At 59.6% G+C, this 17,228-nt stretch overlaps 1 protein-coding gene across 1 annotated transcript in view; it reads left to right on the forward strand.

Moving 5' to 3' along the window:
- Positions 1-17,228, forward strand: part of LRP1 (LDL receptor related protein 1) — a 78,797-nt gene that overhangs the window by 55,116 nt on the left and 6,453 nt on the right. Inside the window, exons 43-74 of the mRNA XM_066337468.1 lie at positions 65-269; positions 794-986; positions 1,955-2,080; positions 2,166-2,294; positions 3,066-3,185; positions 3,806-3,919; positions 4,280-4,429; positions 4,675-4,809; positions 5,287-5,403; positions 5,592-5,720; positions 5,797-5,919; positions 6,428-6,568; positions 6,646-6,833; positions 7,324-7,507; positions 7,702-7,787; positions 8,043-8,162; positions 8,687-8,874; positions 9,287-9,492; positions 9,679-9,867; positions 10,036-10,184; positions 10,600-10,693; positions 10,960-11,076; positions 11,167-11,286; positions 11,731-11,853; positions 12,387-12,512; positions 13,500-13,616; positions 15,219-15,325; positions 15,465-15,597; positions 15,878-15,997; positions 16,427-16,549; positions 16,803-16,946; positions 17,034-17,168. Coding sequence (XP_066193565.1) covers positions 65-269; positions 794-986; positions 1,955-2,080; positions 2,166-2,294; positions 3,066-3,185; positions 3,806-3,919; positions 4,280-4,429; positions 4,675-4,809; positions 5,287-5,403; positions 5,592-5,720; positions 5,797-5,919; positions 6,428-6,568; positions 6,646-6,833; positions 7,324-7,507; positions 7,702-7,787; positions 8,043-8,162; positions 8,687-8,874; positions 9,287-9,492; positions 9,679-9,867; positions 10,036-10,184; positions 10,600-10,693; positions 10,960-11,076; positions 11,167-11,286; positions 11,731-11,853; positions 12,387-12,512; positions 13,500-13,616; positions 15,219-15,325; positions 15,465-15,597; positions 15,878-15,997; positions 16,427-16,549; positions 16,803-16,946; positions 17,034-17,168 — 4,451 coding nt within the window. The remainder of the gene's footprint in view (positions 1-64; positions 270-793; positions 987-1,954; positions 2,081-2,165; positions 2,295-3,065; positions 3,186-3,805; positions 3,920-4,279; positions 4,430-4,674; positions 4,810-5,286; positions 5,404-5,591; positions 5,721-5,796; positions 5,920-6,427; positions 6,569-6,645; positions 6,834-7,323; positions 7,508-7,701; positions 7,788-8,042; positions 8,163-8,686; positions 8,875-9,286; positions 9,493-9,678; positions 9,868-10,035; positions 10,185-10,599; positions 10,694-10,959; positions 11,077-11,166; positions 11,287-11,730; positions 11,854-12,386; positions 12,513-13,499; positions 13,617-15,218; positions 15,326-15,464; positions 15,598-15,877; positions 15,998-16,426; positions 16,550-16,802; positions 16,947-17,033; positions 17,169-17,228) is intronic.

Genomic DNA, 17,228 nt, shown 5'->3' on the forward strand with positions numbered 1-17,228 from the left:
CTGAGCCAGCCTGGATGTGGCTGAGCTGGGGCTCCAAAGGTGCTGTGTGTCCCTCCCCTCCCAGCCTGATGTTCTGGACCAACTGGAATGAGCAGCACCCCAGCATCATGCGAGCCACCCTATCCGGTGCCAACGTCCTCATCATCATCGACCAGGACATACGGACCCCCAACGGGTTGGCCATTGACCACAAGGCTGAGAAGATTTATTTCTCTGATGCCACCCTGGACAAGATCGAGCGCTGCGAATACGACGGCTCCAATCGCCATGTGGGTCTGAGGCCAGGGAGATGGGGAGGAGGGTGTCCAAACTGGGACTGGACTGTGGCCAGAGGGAAGCAGAGCTGTTTCTGGGGCTGCAGAGGTCAGGCACCTCACTCTGTGTTTGGGAGGCTGTGGAGCTGCATCCCACAGCAGGTTCCTTCAGCTTCCAGTTTGGCTGTGTCCCTGAGAAGTGAGGACATGGCATCAGAGGAGATTCAGGTTGGACATGAGAAGGAATTCCTTTATGGAAAGGGTTGTTAAACATTGGAAGGGACTTCCCTGGTTGGTGGTGGAGTCGCCATCCCTGGAACTGCTGGACCTGGCACTGAGTGCTCTGGAGGGGGTTGGTCACAGATTGGCCTTGATCTTGGAGATCTTGGATTCTGTGAAGTCTGATCTGTCCAAGGACAGATTGGATGGGGCTCAGAGCAACCCTGGAAGGCATATCCACCCATGGCAGGGATGTGGGAACCGGATGAGTTTTAAGATCCTTTCCAACCTAACCCATTCCGTGATTCTGTGCCCGGCAGGTGATCCTGAAGTCAGAGCCCGTGCACCCCTTTGGCCTGGCTGTGTATGGCGATTACATCTTCTGGACGGACTGGGTGCGCCGGGCCGTGCAACGTGCCAACAAATACGTGGGCACCGACATGAAGCTGCTGCGTGTGGACATCCCCCAGCAGCCCATGGGCATCATCGCTGTGGCCAACGACACCGACAGCTGTGAGGACCCTCTGGTGTCACTGCAGTGTCCCTGCCTCTGCCCCTCGCCCTGGCAGCAGGCGTGGGGAAGGGGAGCCCATCCCACTGTCCTTCCTGGCCTTTGGGGAATCCATCCTGCTGTCCATCTTGGTCCTTTGGACATCTGTCCCACCGTTCTACTGGGCCTTTTGGGGATCCATCCCACTCTCCTTTCTGGCCTTTGGAGAATCCATCCCACTGTCCTTCATGGTTGTTTCAGAATCTATTCCACCATCTTTCGTGGTCCTTTGGGGAATTATCCCACTGTCCATCATGGTCCTTTGCGGAATCTATTCCAGTGTCCTTCGTGGTCCTTTGGGAATCCATCCCACTGTCCTTTCTGGCCTTTTGAGAATCCATCCCATTTTCCTTCATGGTCCTTTGGGAATCCATCCCACTGTCCTTCATGGTTGTTTCGGAATCTATTCCACCGTCCTTCATGGTCCTTTGGGAATCCATCCCACTGTCTTTCTTGGCCTTTTGGGAATCCATCTCTCTGTCCTTGACAGTTCTTTGGGAATCCTTCCCATTGTCGTTCCTGCTCTTTTGGAGCCTGTCCCACTGTCCTTTCAAGGCTCTTTGGGAAGCCATCTCTCTGTCCATTCTGGCCCTTTGGGAATTCATCCAATTCATCCCCCATTCCTATTCCTTTGGGAATCATCCCATTGTTCTTCCCAGCTTGTTGTTGCCCCCTCATGGCCCTCATGCCAGAGTTGTCCATCCCCAAACTAAGTGCAGACTGAAGTCAGAGAGGATTTTCCCTATCCCTGCTCTTCCCAGGGCATCTCCTTGTAAAATCTAGGAGACCAGGTGCGTCCAGCCCCCTACACGCTCTATAGCTCCATGGGAGGAGCCTGGGGAGGGATCCCTACTTTTTGACCCAGCAGGGAGGACAAAGAGCAGGGGCTGCTGGGTCCATTCCTGATGTGACCATTGTCCCTCTGTCCTAGGCGAGCTGTCCCTGTGCCGAGTGAACAATGGTGGCTGCCAGGACCTGTGCCTGCTCACCCCCAAGGGCCACGTCAACTGCTCCTGCCGCGGGGAGCGGGTCCTGCAGGAGGATCTCACCTGCAAAGGTGAGCGGGGCGGGAGGGGCTGAGGAAAGGAAAGGGTGAGGCTGATGTCAGCCTGGCAGAGCTGACATTCCCTCGCTCTGTCCAGCTGTGAATTCCACCTGCAACATGCACTACGAGTTTGAGTGCGGGAACGGCGACTGCATCGACTTCAGCCGCACCTGCGATGGCGTCGTGCACTGCAAGGACAAGTCGGACGAGAAGCAGTCCTACTGCAGTAAGGTTCCTCCTCTTGCTGCTTTGCTCATCCACGCAGCACCCCCAGACACCCTGCCCCAGCTGCCAGCTCCACTCAGAGAATTGTGGAATGGTTTGGGTTGGAAGGCACCAAAATCAGGGGCAACCCAACGCATGAGGCAGGTACCTCCACACAGCCTTGCAAGGTCTGTCTCTCATTAATGAGTCTTAGAACATCTTCAAATTTGCCATTAACATTTAGAGAGAATGGAAGATGACAAAGGCAGGATTCACAGCGCTCCAGTAAATTAATCTTTTTTTCTATGTTCATGGTCACAGAATTATGGAACTGTTTGGGTTGGGAGGGATCATCTCATTTCACCCCTTGCTGTGGGCAGGGACACCTTCCACTAACGCAGGTTGCTCTAAACCTCATCCAGCCTGGCCTTGGACATTGCCAGGGTTGCTCAACAAAGAGAACCAGGACTCTGGGGTGTCCTTCCATCCCTCAGGTGCTTGCAGTCCCTCCTGCCCTCCCAGAGCTACACCCAGCCAGGCTTTAAGGTCTCCAGACCTTTCCCAGTGTTGGGGACAGGCTGGAGAGCAGGACACCTGGAGCTGAGCCAATGGGGTCTGCAGCACCCTCAAACACCATCCCTCACCCCTTTGCATGAGGGAGCGGCTTCCCTGATCCTGCTCTGTGATTCCTTCCCCTACTGAAAGGTTCCCAAGGATCTGAGACCCTCTGGGGTGCTTGCCCTCCTTCTACTCACCTTCTCCTCTTCCTCTTCCTCCTCTTCCTCCCTGGCAGGCAGCCGCAAGTGCAAGAAGGGGTACCTGCACTGCATGAACGGGCGCTGCGTCGCCAGTCGCTACTGGTGTGACGGCGTGGACAACTGTGGGGACAACTCGGACGAGGTGCCCTGTAACAGTGAGTGTCTGCCTGGCACCCAGCCAGCCCCTGCCAGAGCTCCGTCAGCTGCCTGGGACAGGGACAGCGGCTTCAGGAGGGAGTTACCATCAGCTTGACAGGAGCAGAGCAGAGCCAGGGCTTAACAGAGAGTCAAGGTCAAGCTTGTGCTGCTTTGTAAAGCTTACCGAGTGACAGCTGAGAGGAAAAACTCCTGGGCATGGGCTCACAGCACCCAGAGCATCCCAGTGAGAGTGGTTTGACAGCCAGGAGGGGCACGGGGTGTAGTGTTACTGCTCCTCATGGCTTAAGTGGCTCCCAGGAATTACCAAAGGCAGCATCCCCTTAGGGCTGCAGGATGAGTCTGCTGGGTTTCAAAGTGACAGGGGCAGTCGGGAGCTTCTCAGAGTCCTGTCCATGTCTGCTTGTGCCAGGGAGAGGGGCTCAGGCTGCCAGGCAGAGTGTGAGCCAGGAGGCACCAGGTCTTAGACAGAAGGAGATCAGGTCTGGGAGCACTCTGGGCATCCCAGAGCTGCATGGGCAGTGTGGGGCTGTGAGTGCCCCTCCACAGCACCAGCGGGTACCATGAGGTGGGTGTGGACTCTGCCTCATCAACTGTGGGGGCTTCTTCCCCCTGGCAGAAACCAGCTGTGCTGCCACCGAGTTCCGCTGCCGGGACGGGACCTGCATCGGGAATTCCAGCCGCTGCAACCAGTTCATCGACTGCGAGGATGCATCGGATGAAATGAACTGCAGTGAGTGCTCAGCTACTGCCCCTGGCACCTCCTCAGCTCTGGAGATGCTCCTGCTCTCGGTGCCGGCAGCAGGGACCCGGATCTTTGGGATTTGGGCTGGATCAGGGAGGGAGGAGGGTCCTGGTCCTGTCCTGCAGCCTCAGGATGAGGCAGCCCCACCAGTGCCATGCTCAGCACCCCACCACCCAATGGATACTTGCAGCTCATGGCACGTGTGGGGCACATCTGGGGCACATCTGGGGGCGTGTGGTGGGCTCCAGCAGCAGGACAGGGGCTGGTGCCACGTGGTGCAGCCAGACCAGGGGCCTTCTGCCGTGGTTCCTGCTGTGTCACCAAGGCTCCTGCTGTGATTCCTCTCAGCTGCCACCGACTGCAGCAGCTACTTCAGGCTGGGGGTGAAGGGCACCACGTTCCAGAAGTGTGAGCACACGTCCCTGTGCTACGCTCCCAGCTGGGTGTGCGACGGCGCCAACGACTGCGGCGATTACTCGGACGAGCGCAACTGCCCCGGTGAGAGCGGGAGGGCAGAGGGGGCTCTGGGGGCCTTTTGGGGTCTGCTTGGGCTGTGGAGGGGTTTTTTTGCCCATTGGGGCTGTTGTCCTCTGCCCACGTGGCTCCTGCACAGATGGTGCTGCAGGGATCTAGGATGCTGCACCTCAGGGGGATTTTTGGGGAGGAATCCTTCAGTTCTGGGCTGGGAGGAGGCAGGACGTGGCCGTGCCGTTATCCTCACTGGTGTTTCCATCACAAAGTAGGTGGGAGGAAGCCCAAATGTCCATCCAACTACTTTGCCTGCCCGAGTGGGAGGTGCATCCCCATGACCTGGACCTGTGACAAGGAGGATGACTGCGAGAACGGCGAAGATGAGGCCCAGTGCAGTGAGCGGCAGGGTGAGGACACTCAGGATTTGGTCTGGGGCATGGGGCTGTGCTGGAGGGTTGGCAGGACCCTCTTTTCTCCGTGACATCATTTGCCAAGGACAGATCCCAGATTCTTCCCCCTCTGGTTTTACTCCACGCTCTTGGGCTTTTAGCTGTGACCAGTATAAATGTCCTCGTGTGCTGGTTTGCTCAGCACATGCACAAGTGTCTGTGGCCCTTTTGAACAGGACCAGTTATGGCTTCCTTCAGTTCCATTTTTAGTTCTAACCTCCTGGAACAAGTCCCAGACAGTGCTCAGGAGCTGGGGATCTTCCCCACGTCCAGGAGCAGGGAGTCCCACACCAGCCCTGTGTGACCACGAGCAGTACCCCCAACATCCCCCTGGCTCCTGGAGTCCAGCTGGCCCAGCCTGCCCATGCTCTGCTGGTGTCTCCTCCCCTTATCACCTCGCTCTGACCCCCATCTCCTCCTCTTCTCCTCTCCCAGACAAGTTCTGCTACCCTGTGCAGTTTGAGTGCAACAATCACCGCTGCATCTCCAAGCTCTGGGTGTGTGATGGGGCCGACGACTGCGGGGATGGCTCTGATGAGGACAGTCGCTGCCGTGAGTCTGCTCCAGCCCTTCTCCCCATCTCAATCCCTGCCTGCTCCATCACCATGTTCCTGCACCCGTGTTCCTGCCTCTCCCCATCCCTTCTCCCACTCGTGGTCTTTGCACTCTCCTGGGCTCCGTGTCTTGGGGCTCCCCAGCAGTGGAGTGACCAGATTCCATCCTGCTCCTCCCTTCCCCAGGGCTGACCACGTGCAGCTCAGGATCCTTCCAGTGCCCAGGCACCTACGTGTGCGTCCCGGAGCGCTGGCTCTGTGACGGGGACAAGGACTGCGCTGACGGGGCCGATGAGACCCTCGCTGCCGGCTGCTGTGAGTGCCCGAGGCTGGGGGGCTGGGGAAGGCTGGGGACTGGTGGGGGGCTAATGGTGATGGTGCCCCGTTGCAGTGTACAACAACACCTGTGACGAGCGGGAGTTCATGTGTGGGAACCGGCAGTGCATCCCCAAGCACTTTGTCTGTGACCACGACGACGACTGCGGCGACGGCTCCGACGAGTCCCCGGAGTGTGGTGGGTGTCTGTGGGACCTGGGTGTCTGTGGGACCCAGGGGGACTGACCCAGCAGCCACGCTGGGTGCTCCTGAGCTTTGGGAGGGTCTTTTTCACCCTGGAGGGGTTTGGTGTGAGTGTGGTGAGAGAGAACACAGAGAGGCAGCAGAAGGGGATTGTTTGTGGAGAGCAGCACCCCAGCTCAGCATCCAAACCCACAGAGAGATCCAAACTCACAGAGAGATCCAAACCCACAGAGAGATCCAAACCCACAAGGGGATCCAAACCCACAGAGAGATCCAAACTCACAGAGAGATCCAAACCCACAGAGAGATCCAAACTCACAGAGAGATCCATGTGTGTGCAGAGCAGCCCTGTCCCAGCCCAGCTGCTCTGTGGTGTCCCTGTCACTCCCGGTAGCTCGGGAAGGTTTGGCTCCATGGTGCCTCTCTCTCTCTGAGTGGCTCCACGGTGCCTCTGGAGGGCTCAGGACGGTGGGATGCCAGCTGAGCCCCTCACCCTCCCTCAGAGTATCCCACCTGTGGCCCCCATGAGTTCCGCTGTCAGAACGGCCGCTGCCTCGCCAACCGTCAGTGGGAATGTGATGGGGAGTTCGACTGCCACGACCACTCCGACGAGGCGCCCAAAAACCCGCGCTGCAGCAGCCCAGGTACCTGCTGGGGTCATGGTGGGGTCCGGGGGGGGATAGCAGAGCCCCCACTGACCACTGCCACCTCCTCTCTGCAGAAAACAAGTGCAACGACTCCTTCTTCCTCTGCAAGAACGGGAATTGCATCTCTGAGGCGCTGCTCTGCGACAACAACAACGACTGCGCCGACGGCTCCGACGAGCTCAACTGCTTCATCAACGAGTGCCTCAACAAGAAGCTGAGTGGCTGCTCCCAGGAGTGTGAGGACCTCAAGATTGGATACAAGGTAGGGGGCCTCGGGGTGGGGGCTGGCTGCAGAGATCATAGAATTGCAGAATGCCCTGAATTGGAAGGGACCTACAATGATTGTTGAAGTCCAACTGCTGCCCCTGCACAGGAGACCTCAGCAATCCCACCCTGTGCCTGAGAGTGTTGTCTAAATGCTCCTGGAGCTCTGTTAGCCTTGGGGCTGAGCCAACCAACAGTGCCTGACCACCCTCTGGGGGAAGAACCTTTTCCTGATATCCAGCCTAAACCTCCTTTGGCACAGCTCCTGCTGTTCCCTCCCATTCCTCCTCCGCAGACGTGAGGGTTGTGTCTGTCCTGTGCCAGCTGGGCCAGGGATTTGACACGAGCGCTTCAGGCACTGTTTGTGCATCTCAGCTGTCCTTGCTGAGTCCACATGTCCCACGGTGACACTTGTCACCTCCCAGCACCTGCCACCTCCTGGTGTGCGGGCCTTGGAGGTGTCTGACAGCTCCGGGTTGCTCCTGCAGTGCAGATGCCGTCCCGGGTTCCGGCTGAAGGACGACGGGAAGACGTGCATCGACATCGACGAGTGCTCCACCACCTACCCCTGCAGCCAGAAATGCATCAACACCCTGGGCAGCTTCAAGTGCCTCTGCACGGAGGGCTACAAGCTCAGACCTGACAACCCCACCAGCTGCAAGGCTGTCACAGGTGAGAGCCAGGTGTGGGCACAGAGCCCAGGGTGTTCCTGGTGACCATGGGATGCAGCTGGTCATGGAGTTGGAGGGTGAAGTGGCTGCCCCTAACTCATGAGGGAGTGGGACTAAGAGGGTTGCAGGTCTGTTGGGCTCTGCCCACAGCCCAGCAGTGCTCCCCTGCTACTTTTCCCCTCTTTCCCCATGCAGATGAAGAGCCTTTCCTCATCTTCGCCAACCGCTACTATCTGAGGAAGCTCAACCTGGATGGCTCCAACTACACTCTGCTCAAGCAGGTGCGGGGTGAGCTGGGAGCAGGAGGGACACCAGCCCCGTGTGGCTGGGATTTGGGGATGGAGTGGGCCCTGAAGGGAGCTGCCAGCTGAGGAGTTTGGATTCTCGGCTTCCCAGAGGAGTGGTAGCTCCATCTAAATGTCAGGAGGTCACTGTGAGCGAGGCGCAGGCAGGGAGGCCATGGGCTCTACAAAACCCCCCAGAGCCCATGCCAGCCACTGAGGCTGCTGTGACCCTTCTCCTTCCCTCCTCTCCAGGGGCTGAACAACGCCGTGGCTCTGGATTTTGACTACCGGGAGCAGATGATCTACTGGACAGATGTCACCACGCAGGGCAGCATGATCCGCCGCATGCACATCAACGGCAGCAACGTCCAGGTGAGGATGGGGGCAGTCCCTGGGGCAGGCAGCCAGGCCTCACCCACCTCCTACCCCGCTGTGGGGACATCCCTGGGCTTTGGGAATCAGCCCCAGTTGCTGTGGGATGTTTTGCAGCCCCACCCCAAGCAGGGGTGGGCTCCACAGTGCCCTGAAATGAGTGACAAGGAAGGTTGCGGGAAGAGTCATGGAGTCGTGGAATGATTTGGGTCAGCAGAGATCTTAAAGTTCATCCAGTTTCACTCCCCTGCCATGGGCAGGGACACCTTCCACTATCCCAGGTTGCTCCAAGCCCCATCCAACCTGGCCTTAGACAATTCCAGGGATGGGGCAGCCATAGCTTCTCTGCCCAACCTGTGCCCTCCCCACCCTCACAGGAAGGAATTTTTTCCCCACATGCCATCTAAACCTAAGAGAGGAATGAGGAAGAAGATCTGGGCTGGGAAGGAGAATGCTGTCACCCCTTAGAGATCAGCCTGTGGTTCTCTCTGCTCAGCCCTGTCACCTCTGATTCCTCCTGGCAGGTCCTTCACCGCACGGGGCTCAGCAACCCCGATGGGCTGGCTGTGGACTGGGTGGGAGGAAACCTGTACTGGTGTGACAAGGGTCGGGACACCATCGAAGTGTCGAAGCTGAACGGCGCGTACCGCACCGTGCTGGTCAACTCGGGTCTGCGCGAGCCCCGCGCGCTCGTGGTGGATGTGCAGAATGGGTGAGAGCCTGGGGGACAAGGACCTGCCTCCCTGCTGGGGAGGGGGCTGTGCTCACCTTGCTGTAGTCGCAGAGGGTGGGAGATGGGATGAAGCCTTCGCTCTTGGCCTCTAGGACTCCAGGATGTGTGGTGTCCCTACCTTTTCCCTACCCTGTGCACATGCGCTTCATTTGTCACCGAGTCGTGGGGTGGTTTGGGATGGAAGGGACCTTAAAGCATCTTGTTCCACCCCACTGCTGTCACCTTCCACTATCCCAGGTTGCTCCAAGCCCTGTCCAACCTTGGACATGTCCAGGGATGGGGCAGCCACAGCTTTTCTGGGCAGCCTGTGCCAGGGTCTCAGCACCTTCACTGAGAGAAATTTCTCTGGTTTCCAACTCAGCCTCTCTGTGCTCTTCTGTTTCATCCCCAGTTACCTCTACTGGACAGACTGGGGGGACCACTCTCTGATTGGGAAGATCGGCATGGACGGCACCAACCGCAGCGTCATCGTGGACACCAAGATCACGTGGCCCAACGGGCTCACCCTTGACTACATCAACAGCCGGATCTACTGGGCTGATGCCCGTGAGGATTACATCGAGTTTGCCAGCCTGGATGGCTCCAACCGGCACACGGGTGAGAGCACCAGGGCTCTGCTGTGCCAGTGGGCCTTGGGGAGGCTCCAGGCTGTGGGTCAGGCGTTGGAGTGGGAGGCTGGGCTGCTGGGGCCAGTCCCAGTTCTCTGTGTCCAAGGAAGTGGCTGCGTCCTTGCGGGAGGGGAAGGTGGCACAGCCCCTCGCTGAGCGCCCGCTCCCCTCGCAGTGCTGAGCCAGGACATCCCACACATCTTCGCGCTCACCCTCTTCGAGGATTTCATCTACTGGACCGACTGGGAGACCAAGTCCATCAACAGGGCCCACAAGACAACAGGAGCCAACAAGACGCTGCTGATCAGCACCTTGCACCGGCCCATGGACATCCACATCTACCACCCCTACCGCCAGCCTGACGGTGAGCACGGCCTGGGGGTGCCAGTGCTGGGGACCCACCCTGGGGAAGGGACAGGGGGGGACACCAGGTTGGGCAGGGGGAGCAGGAGCAGGGTGACAAGGTGCTCCCATTCCACCTTGAGGGTCCCCAGCTTGGTCTGACTGGCTGTTGTCACCCTGCTCTCCCCAGTTCCCAACCATCCCTGCAAGACCAACAATGGTGGCTGCAGCAACCTCTGCCTGCTCTCGCCGGGCGGGGGGCACAAGTGTGCCTGTCCCACCAACTTCTACCTGGGCAGCGATGGCAAAACCTGCGTGTCCAACTGCACAGCCAGCCAGGTAAGGCCCTGCCTGCCTGTCCCTGCCTGTCCCTGCCTGTCCCTGCCTGTCCCTGCCTGTCCCTGCCTGCCTGGAAATTCCCCACGCCTGTGTCCCTCCTGCCATGGTCTCTCCAAGGGTGCTGGGATGTAGCACAGTATTCTGTGGGTGCAGGCAGCACTTCTCTCCTGTGGCACTTTATATTTAGGGGTGTCCAGCGGAGCCAGAGACCCTCCAGTTCTGGAATGTTCTTCAACTCCTCTCCTCAAACCCCAGGGCCTGGGTGGGGTTAAGGCTTTGCTTTGGGTCAGGATTTGGGAACACCTGGAGGGGACAGCACAGGATCAATGCCCTTGGCTGAGCTTGCTGGGGATGAAATCTTTTGGGATCCCCCCTCCCCATCCTGAACCACCCCACAAGCTCCTCCCTCCATCAGTTTGTCTGCAAGAACGACAAGTGCATCCCTTTCTGGTGGAAATGCGACACCGAGGACGACTGCGGGGACCGGTCGGACGAGCCGGAGGATTGCCGTGAGTGCCAGGGGGTGACACAGGTCCCCAGGTCCCAGCACCCCGGGCTGCTGGGACAGCCTCATGGAAGGGAGGGTCAGTCCAATAACAGGGTTCAGGGAGCAGTGGGACACACTTGTCCCTGTGTCAGGATTGTCCCATGGAGCCCAGAATTGGATGCTGGATCCCTGCAAAGGACTGCAGAGGGGTGGAGCAGTGGTTTGAGGTTGAGGTGTGCCCTAGAAATGTTCCTCAGAGCAAACCTGTGGCCCTGTGTTACCCCACAGCTGAGTTCAAGTGCAGGCCAGGGCAGTTCCAGTGCTCCACAGGGATCTGCACCAACCCCGCCTTCATCTGCGACGGTGACAACGACTGCCAGGACAACTCGGATGAGGCCAACTGTGGTAGGTTCCCTGCATCCCCTCGTTACCCCCAGGCCCCCACAGTGTGGAGCTGCAGCCTGTCACCCCCTGACTGTGTCACCTCTTCCCCAGACATCCACGTCTGCCTGCCCAGCCAGTTCAAGTGCACCAACACCAACCGCTGCATCCCCGGCATCTTCCGCTGCAACGGGCAGGACAACTGCGGGGACGGCGAGGACGAGAAGGATTGTCGTGAGTGGGGGGCTCAGGGTGTCGGGTGGGAGCAAGCATGGGCCAGACTGAGGGGCTCAGGTCCATGTCTTGGGGTGTTTGGCTCCTTGGGTTGTCTCAGGGGTTTCTCCATACCCCGGGTCTCCGCAGACCCTCTGTCCCCATCGCAGACGCTGCTGTTTCCTAGTGGAAATGACATCCTTAAATCTCTTGAAGTGATTTGGGCTGAGGCTGTTGCCCAGCTGAGGGATCTGGTGGCCTCTGTCCTGTCCCCCCATAGCTTGGAGTCTTCTGAGGCCTTTTTGTGGTTCTGCTCCGTCTCATCCATCCACCCAACACACCAGCCCCTTGTGATCCCTGGAACATCCACACACCTCTCAACCTCACAGCTGTTTTCTGGGGAAAGGGGTGGCTGGTCCCTGCCTGCCCTGCTGTCCTTCCTGACACCCCTTCTCCCTCCTGCAGCGGAGGTCACCTGTGCCCCCAACCAGTTCCAGTGTGCCATCACCAAACGCTGCATCCCCCGTGTCTGGGTCTGTGACCGTGACAACGACTGCGTGGATGGCTCCGATGAACCTGCCAACTGCAGTAAGGGACCTGTGTGGGGAGGGGATTCTGGCCATGGGTAAAATATCCACACCGGGCACCTCTGTGTGCTGGTGGGGTGGCAGGTCCCTGCTCAGTCCCTTTTTGTCCCTGCTCAGTCCTTTTTTGGTCCCTGCTCAGTCCCTGCTCAGTTCTACCTTGGTCTCTCCTCAATCTCTTGAGCTTGCTCAGTTCTCACTCAGTTCCTGCTCAGTTCTACCTCGGTCCCTCCTCAATCCCTGCTCAGTCCCTGCTCAGTCCTTGCTCAGTCTCTGCTCAGTTCTACCTCGCCCTCTCCTCAGTCCCTGCCCAGTCACTCAGTCTCTGCTCAGTCCCTCTGGGCAGTGGGTGATGGTGTTGGTGGCTCTGCCTGGATCTGTCCTGCCGGGATCCTCCTCCCCCTGACTTCTCCCTGGAGAACTGCTTGGAAGGGAGGGGGATCTCACCCAGCTCCAGGCTGCTCATCAGCCCTGCAGAGAACAACATGTGCCTGACCAGTGCTGATCCCTTCCCCTGTGTCACTTTGTCCCCTCCAGCCCAAATGACCTGTGGTGTGGATGAATTCCGGTGCAAGGACTCGGGCCGGTGCATCCCAGCGCGCTGGAAGTGTGACGGGGAGGATGACTGTGGGGATGGATCCGATGAGCCCAAGGAGGAATGCGGTGAGCAGGGGCTGTGGGGACGAGCCAGTGTCATCCTGTGTCCCTGTTCCCCAAGGGACAGGCTGGCCTGGCATTGGCTGTCTCCTCTGGGGTGCCCCAAGAGTTCCAGCTGCTCCTTTTCTGAGTAGCATGGGTCAGAGGGCAGTGGTGACCCTTGTCCTGGTCCTATCCATCGTGTGGAGCAGTGCTAACCTCTGACCCTGTCCTGTCCCTCCTCACGTTCAGGGCAGTGCTGGCACCTGTCCCTGTCTCATCCTCCCATCATACAGGGCAGTGCTGACCTCTGTCCTTGTCCCATTCCTTCCCTCATTTGGAGCAGTGCTGATCCCATCCCTGTCCCGTATCTCCCACTGTGCAGGGCAGCACTGACCCCTCTTACTGTTTCTGTGCCCTGTCCTGTCCAACCCTTTGGGACATTGGTGCCCCCTGTCCCTTCCTTCCCCTTGTTTTGGGCAGTGCTGATACCTCTCCCTGTCCCTGTGCTGTCCTTCCCCTCATGCAGCAGAGCGCTCTCACTTGTCCCTGTCCCATATTTCCCCTCATTCAGGACAGTGCTGACACCTGTCCCTGTCTCTGTCAGTCTCTTGCCTCATTTGGGGCCGTGCTGACCCCTGTCCCTATCCTCATCCTGTCCCTTTCTGTAGGGCGGTGCTGACACCTGTCCCTGTCACATCCCTCACTGTATTTGGGGCAGTGCTGACCCTTGTCCCTGTCACATCCCTCACCGTATTTGGGGCAGTGCTGACCCCTGTCCCTGACCTGTCCCTCCCCTGATTTGGGGCAGTGCTGGCACCTGTCCCTGTCCCATCCACGCCTTCATGCAGAGCAGCATTGACCCCTGTCACTGTCCCATCCTTGTCCTCATTTGGGGCACTGCTGACCCCTGTCCCATCCATGCCCTGATTTGGGGCACTGCTGACCCCTGTCCCATCCCTCCCCTGATTTGTGGCCTTGCTGACCGTTGTCCCTGTCCCCTGTCCCTCCCAGACGAGCGCACCTGTGAGCCGTACCAGTTCCGCTGCAAGAACAACCGCTGTGTGCCCGGCCGCTGGCAGTGTGACTATGACAACGACTGCGGGGACAACTCGGATGAGGAGAGCTGCAGTACGTGCCACCCCCGAGCCTTTGCTGTCCCTGGGGTGGAGCAGTGGAGAGGGGAGAGGTTTGGGCCTCCCCAGCCCCTCTTCTGCTGCTGGGGAGTGTCAGGCTGGTGGCTGTGAGTGTCACCGTGTCCCCCAGCCAGGACACCCCTGACTCCAGGGTTCTCGAGAGCCTGGCCCCACAGAGGGGAGGCTGTGCCAAGGAGACACCCCAGGGGTGATGGGTGACAGGGAAGGGGTGACCCCAACATCCTCCCTGCAGCAGCAGGGGAGACACCTCGTCCTGCTTTGCCACCAAGCATCACGCCCTGTGTCACCCCCTGCCTGGCAGTGGCACCTGAGGTGGCGGTGGGGACACATAGAGCTGTCAGGAGGGACCCGTGTCACAACCTCAGGCCTGGGCCAGTGCGTGGGGAGGTGGCTGATCCCCAGAGCTGGGACAGAGAGTTCAGTGGTGCCCCTTCAGGAGCTCCTGCTTGTGTGCCAGCACCTACTCCACTGAGCAGCCAAGGAGCAGGAGTGTCCTCAAGGACAAGGCCATTCCCAGGGCTCCACTGTGGCTCTGTCCCTCCAGAGGGGTTCAGGCTGCCTGTGGGACGGCACCAGGGTCTGCTGCCAGACCCTCTCCTACCCTGCAGTGCCCACTGGGTCCCTCTGTCTTCCTGCAGCTCTTTAGGGTGCAGCTTTTGTTTTCTTTTCTGTTGATTTCCCGTTGTGTTTTTGAGTTTGTGCCATTTCACTTCATCTTATGTTTTTCTCCATTTTCACACTGTCGTTATGGGGCGCTCAGAGGTAGGTTCCTGCCAAAATCTTTTAATTCCATGTACAGTCTCTCTAAAATCAATGAAGACAATAATTTCTAGGTGAGGGCAGAGGGGTCGGGACTGGACAATCCAGGTGGATTTACTGAGCATCAGCACCAGCTTCTCCCTCTGTGGAGCTACAGCCAGGGAGGGTCTGACCCTGCTGCTCTGCAGAGCCCGTGCATGGCTTGGACTTGGCTCCAAACCCCATCCCCACCGTGACTCTCCCTGCTCCACCTGGACACTCCCTGTTCCCCCACAGTCCTGTGCTGTGACCAGAGTCCCTGTACCCCAACTGGGGCCATGGGGAGGGGAAGGGTCCCAAATGCCATCCCAGGTGGGTGGCTGGGCCCCGTGCCGTCCTCCTGGATTTGGCACTGGCTGTGCCACTGAGCTGTGAGCGGATGTCTGTCCCCATGCCCTGTGAGGGGAGATGGGGATGAGGCTCTTCTAAGGCACCGCTGCAGTTCCTCCTTCCTGGGGAGCAGCCAGGGTGGGCAGCAGTGAGGCTGCCCTATGGAGAGTGAGTGACCTGGGGGACAGCCAGCCTATGTGGCCACAGTGCCCCCCAAAACCCCCACAAGGAGCTGGGAGCCCTGGAGTGGGGTGGGAAGGGGCTGGGAGGTGGGACCAGCTGTGCCCCTCTGGCAGCTCCCACAGCTCTGCCTGTACCCTCTTGTCCCCAGTGCCACCAGCCGTGTGTCCGTGTCAGCCTGTGCCCCCTCAGCTGTTGGCAGGGGACACTCCATGCCCCCACAGCCTGTCCCCAGGCTCAGGGCACATCCTGTGTTCTCTGTCCCCAGCGCCTCGGCCCTGCTCTGAGAGCGAGTTCTCGTGTGCCAACGGCCGCTGCATCGCGGGCAGGTGGAAGTGTGACGGGGACCACGACTGTGCCGATGGCTCCGACGAGGTACGGCCTGATGAGGCAGCGGGAGGGGGACACAGCCCTGCCTCTGTCCCTGCCGGTGGCCCTGGCGCTCAAAGCCTGGGTGTGGCAATAGGACAGGGGCCTGTCCCTGCTGACCTTGTCCCTCGCCTGTCCCCTGCAGAAAGACTGCACCCCTCGCTGTGAGTTTGACCAGTTCAAGTGCAAGAACGGGCACTGCATCCCCATGCGCTGGCGCTGCGACGCCGACGCTGACTGCATGGATGGCTCCGATGAGGAGAACTGTGGCACCGGGGGTAATGGCAGAGCTGTGTGTCCCCCGGGGATGGTTGTGTCCCTCCCCTTCCCTGCCCTCGTGTCACCTGTGTCCCTGCTGTGGGTAGGAGCGCTCCCCCGTGTGTGTGTCCACCCCTCTCTGCCCCGCCCTGGAGCATGCACGGACACGTATCCGAGCCCTGGAAACCCTGCAGCCCCGGAGACCCCCTGTCCGTGCTGGAAATTGGAATTGCAGCCCCAGGCTGGGGTTTTGGCAGCAGGGCAGCACGAGCTGACGTGTCCCCTCTTGCGCCATCACAGTTCGCACGTGTCCCCTGGACGAGTTCCAGTGCAACAACACCCTGTGCAAGCCCCTGGCCTGGAAGTGCGACGGGGAGGACGATTGTGGGGACAACTCCGACGAGAATCCTGAGGAGTGCTGTGAGTGACACTGCCGTGCCTCTGCCCTGAGCCCTCCCATACCCCAGGATGGGGTGGCAGTCCTGGAGCTCAGGCACCACCGCGGGGACCTGAGGGTCTGGGGGGAGACTTTTGGCAGCTCCTCTTGGGAATGGCCGGTGGGGCCGAGGGTCTGGAGGCGGCTCCAGTTGAGGGGCTGAGTGGGGTGAGGGGCTGGCGGTGGGGAGGGGGCTCGGGGAGGCCAGGGCTGGGCGAGGAGAGGGCTCACAGCAGCCAGGCGATTGTCTTTGCTTCAGTCTCTTTGCTTCAGCCTCCGGAGCCCGCTCGCCCGCGTGGGACAGCCCTCCCTGGAGAGCGGGCAGAGGCCGAGCAGCAGCTCGTGACATGTGTGACAGCCTGGCTACGGCGTCTCCTTTCACCGTCACCGTTTGTTTCTGTTTGCTGGTGCAGTGAAATTCCAGTGTCCCCCCAACAGACCGTTCCGCTGCAAGAACGACCGGGTATGTCTGTGGATCGGTCGACAGTGCGACGGCATTGACAACTGTGGAGATAACACGGATGAGAAGGACTGCGGTGAGTGGGGCTGCCCGTGGGCACAGCCCTGAGCCTGCCTGGCCAAAGGTGCCTGCGTGGTCACTGTGGCCCTTGGGATGGTCCTCCCACAGCCCCAGGGTTCAGCCCAAGTGTTGGGGTTGGCTTTGCCCAGTCTTTCCTCCCAAAATCAGGGTGTGGATGCAGCGTCCCAAGTTGCTGCCTGCCCCTAGAGGGTCCCACGGGGATGGGTGCCCAGGACATGGGGGTCACAGCTGCTGCCCCTCACCCGCAGAGTCACCCACGGCCAAGCCCAAGAGCTGCAGCCAGGACAAGAACGAGTTCCTGTGTGGGAACAAGAAGTGCATCAGTGCCAACCTCCGCTGCAACTTCTTCGATGACTGCGGAGACGGCTCCGATGAGGAATCCTGCTCCCACGGTGGGCTGGGAGCCAGGGGCTTGGTGGGGGCTGGGGAACTCGCTGTGACACGCATGTGACACGTGTATGACACGCGTCCCACCGCAGAGCACAAGTCATACGACTGCACGACCAACACCACCATGTGTGGGGATGAAGCCCAGTGCGTCCAGTCCCAGTCCACCTCATACTGCACCTGCCGCAGAGGCTTCCAGAAGGTGCCAGACAAGAATTATTGCCAAGGTACTTCCTGCTGCTGCTGGAGAGAGCTTGGGATCAGCCTGTGGGGTTTGGCATTGTTTT

Source organism: Sylvia atricapilla, chromosome 29 (genome assembly GCF_009819655.1).
Source record: "Sylvia atricapilla isolate bSylAtr1 chromosome 29, bSylAtr1.pri, whole genome shotgun sequence".
Classification (NCBI taxonomy): Eukaryota; Metazoa; Chordata; class Aves; order Passeriformes; family Sylviidae; genus Sylvia; species Sylvia atricapilla.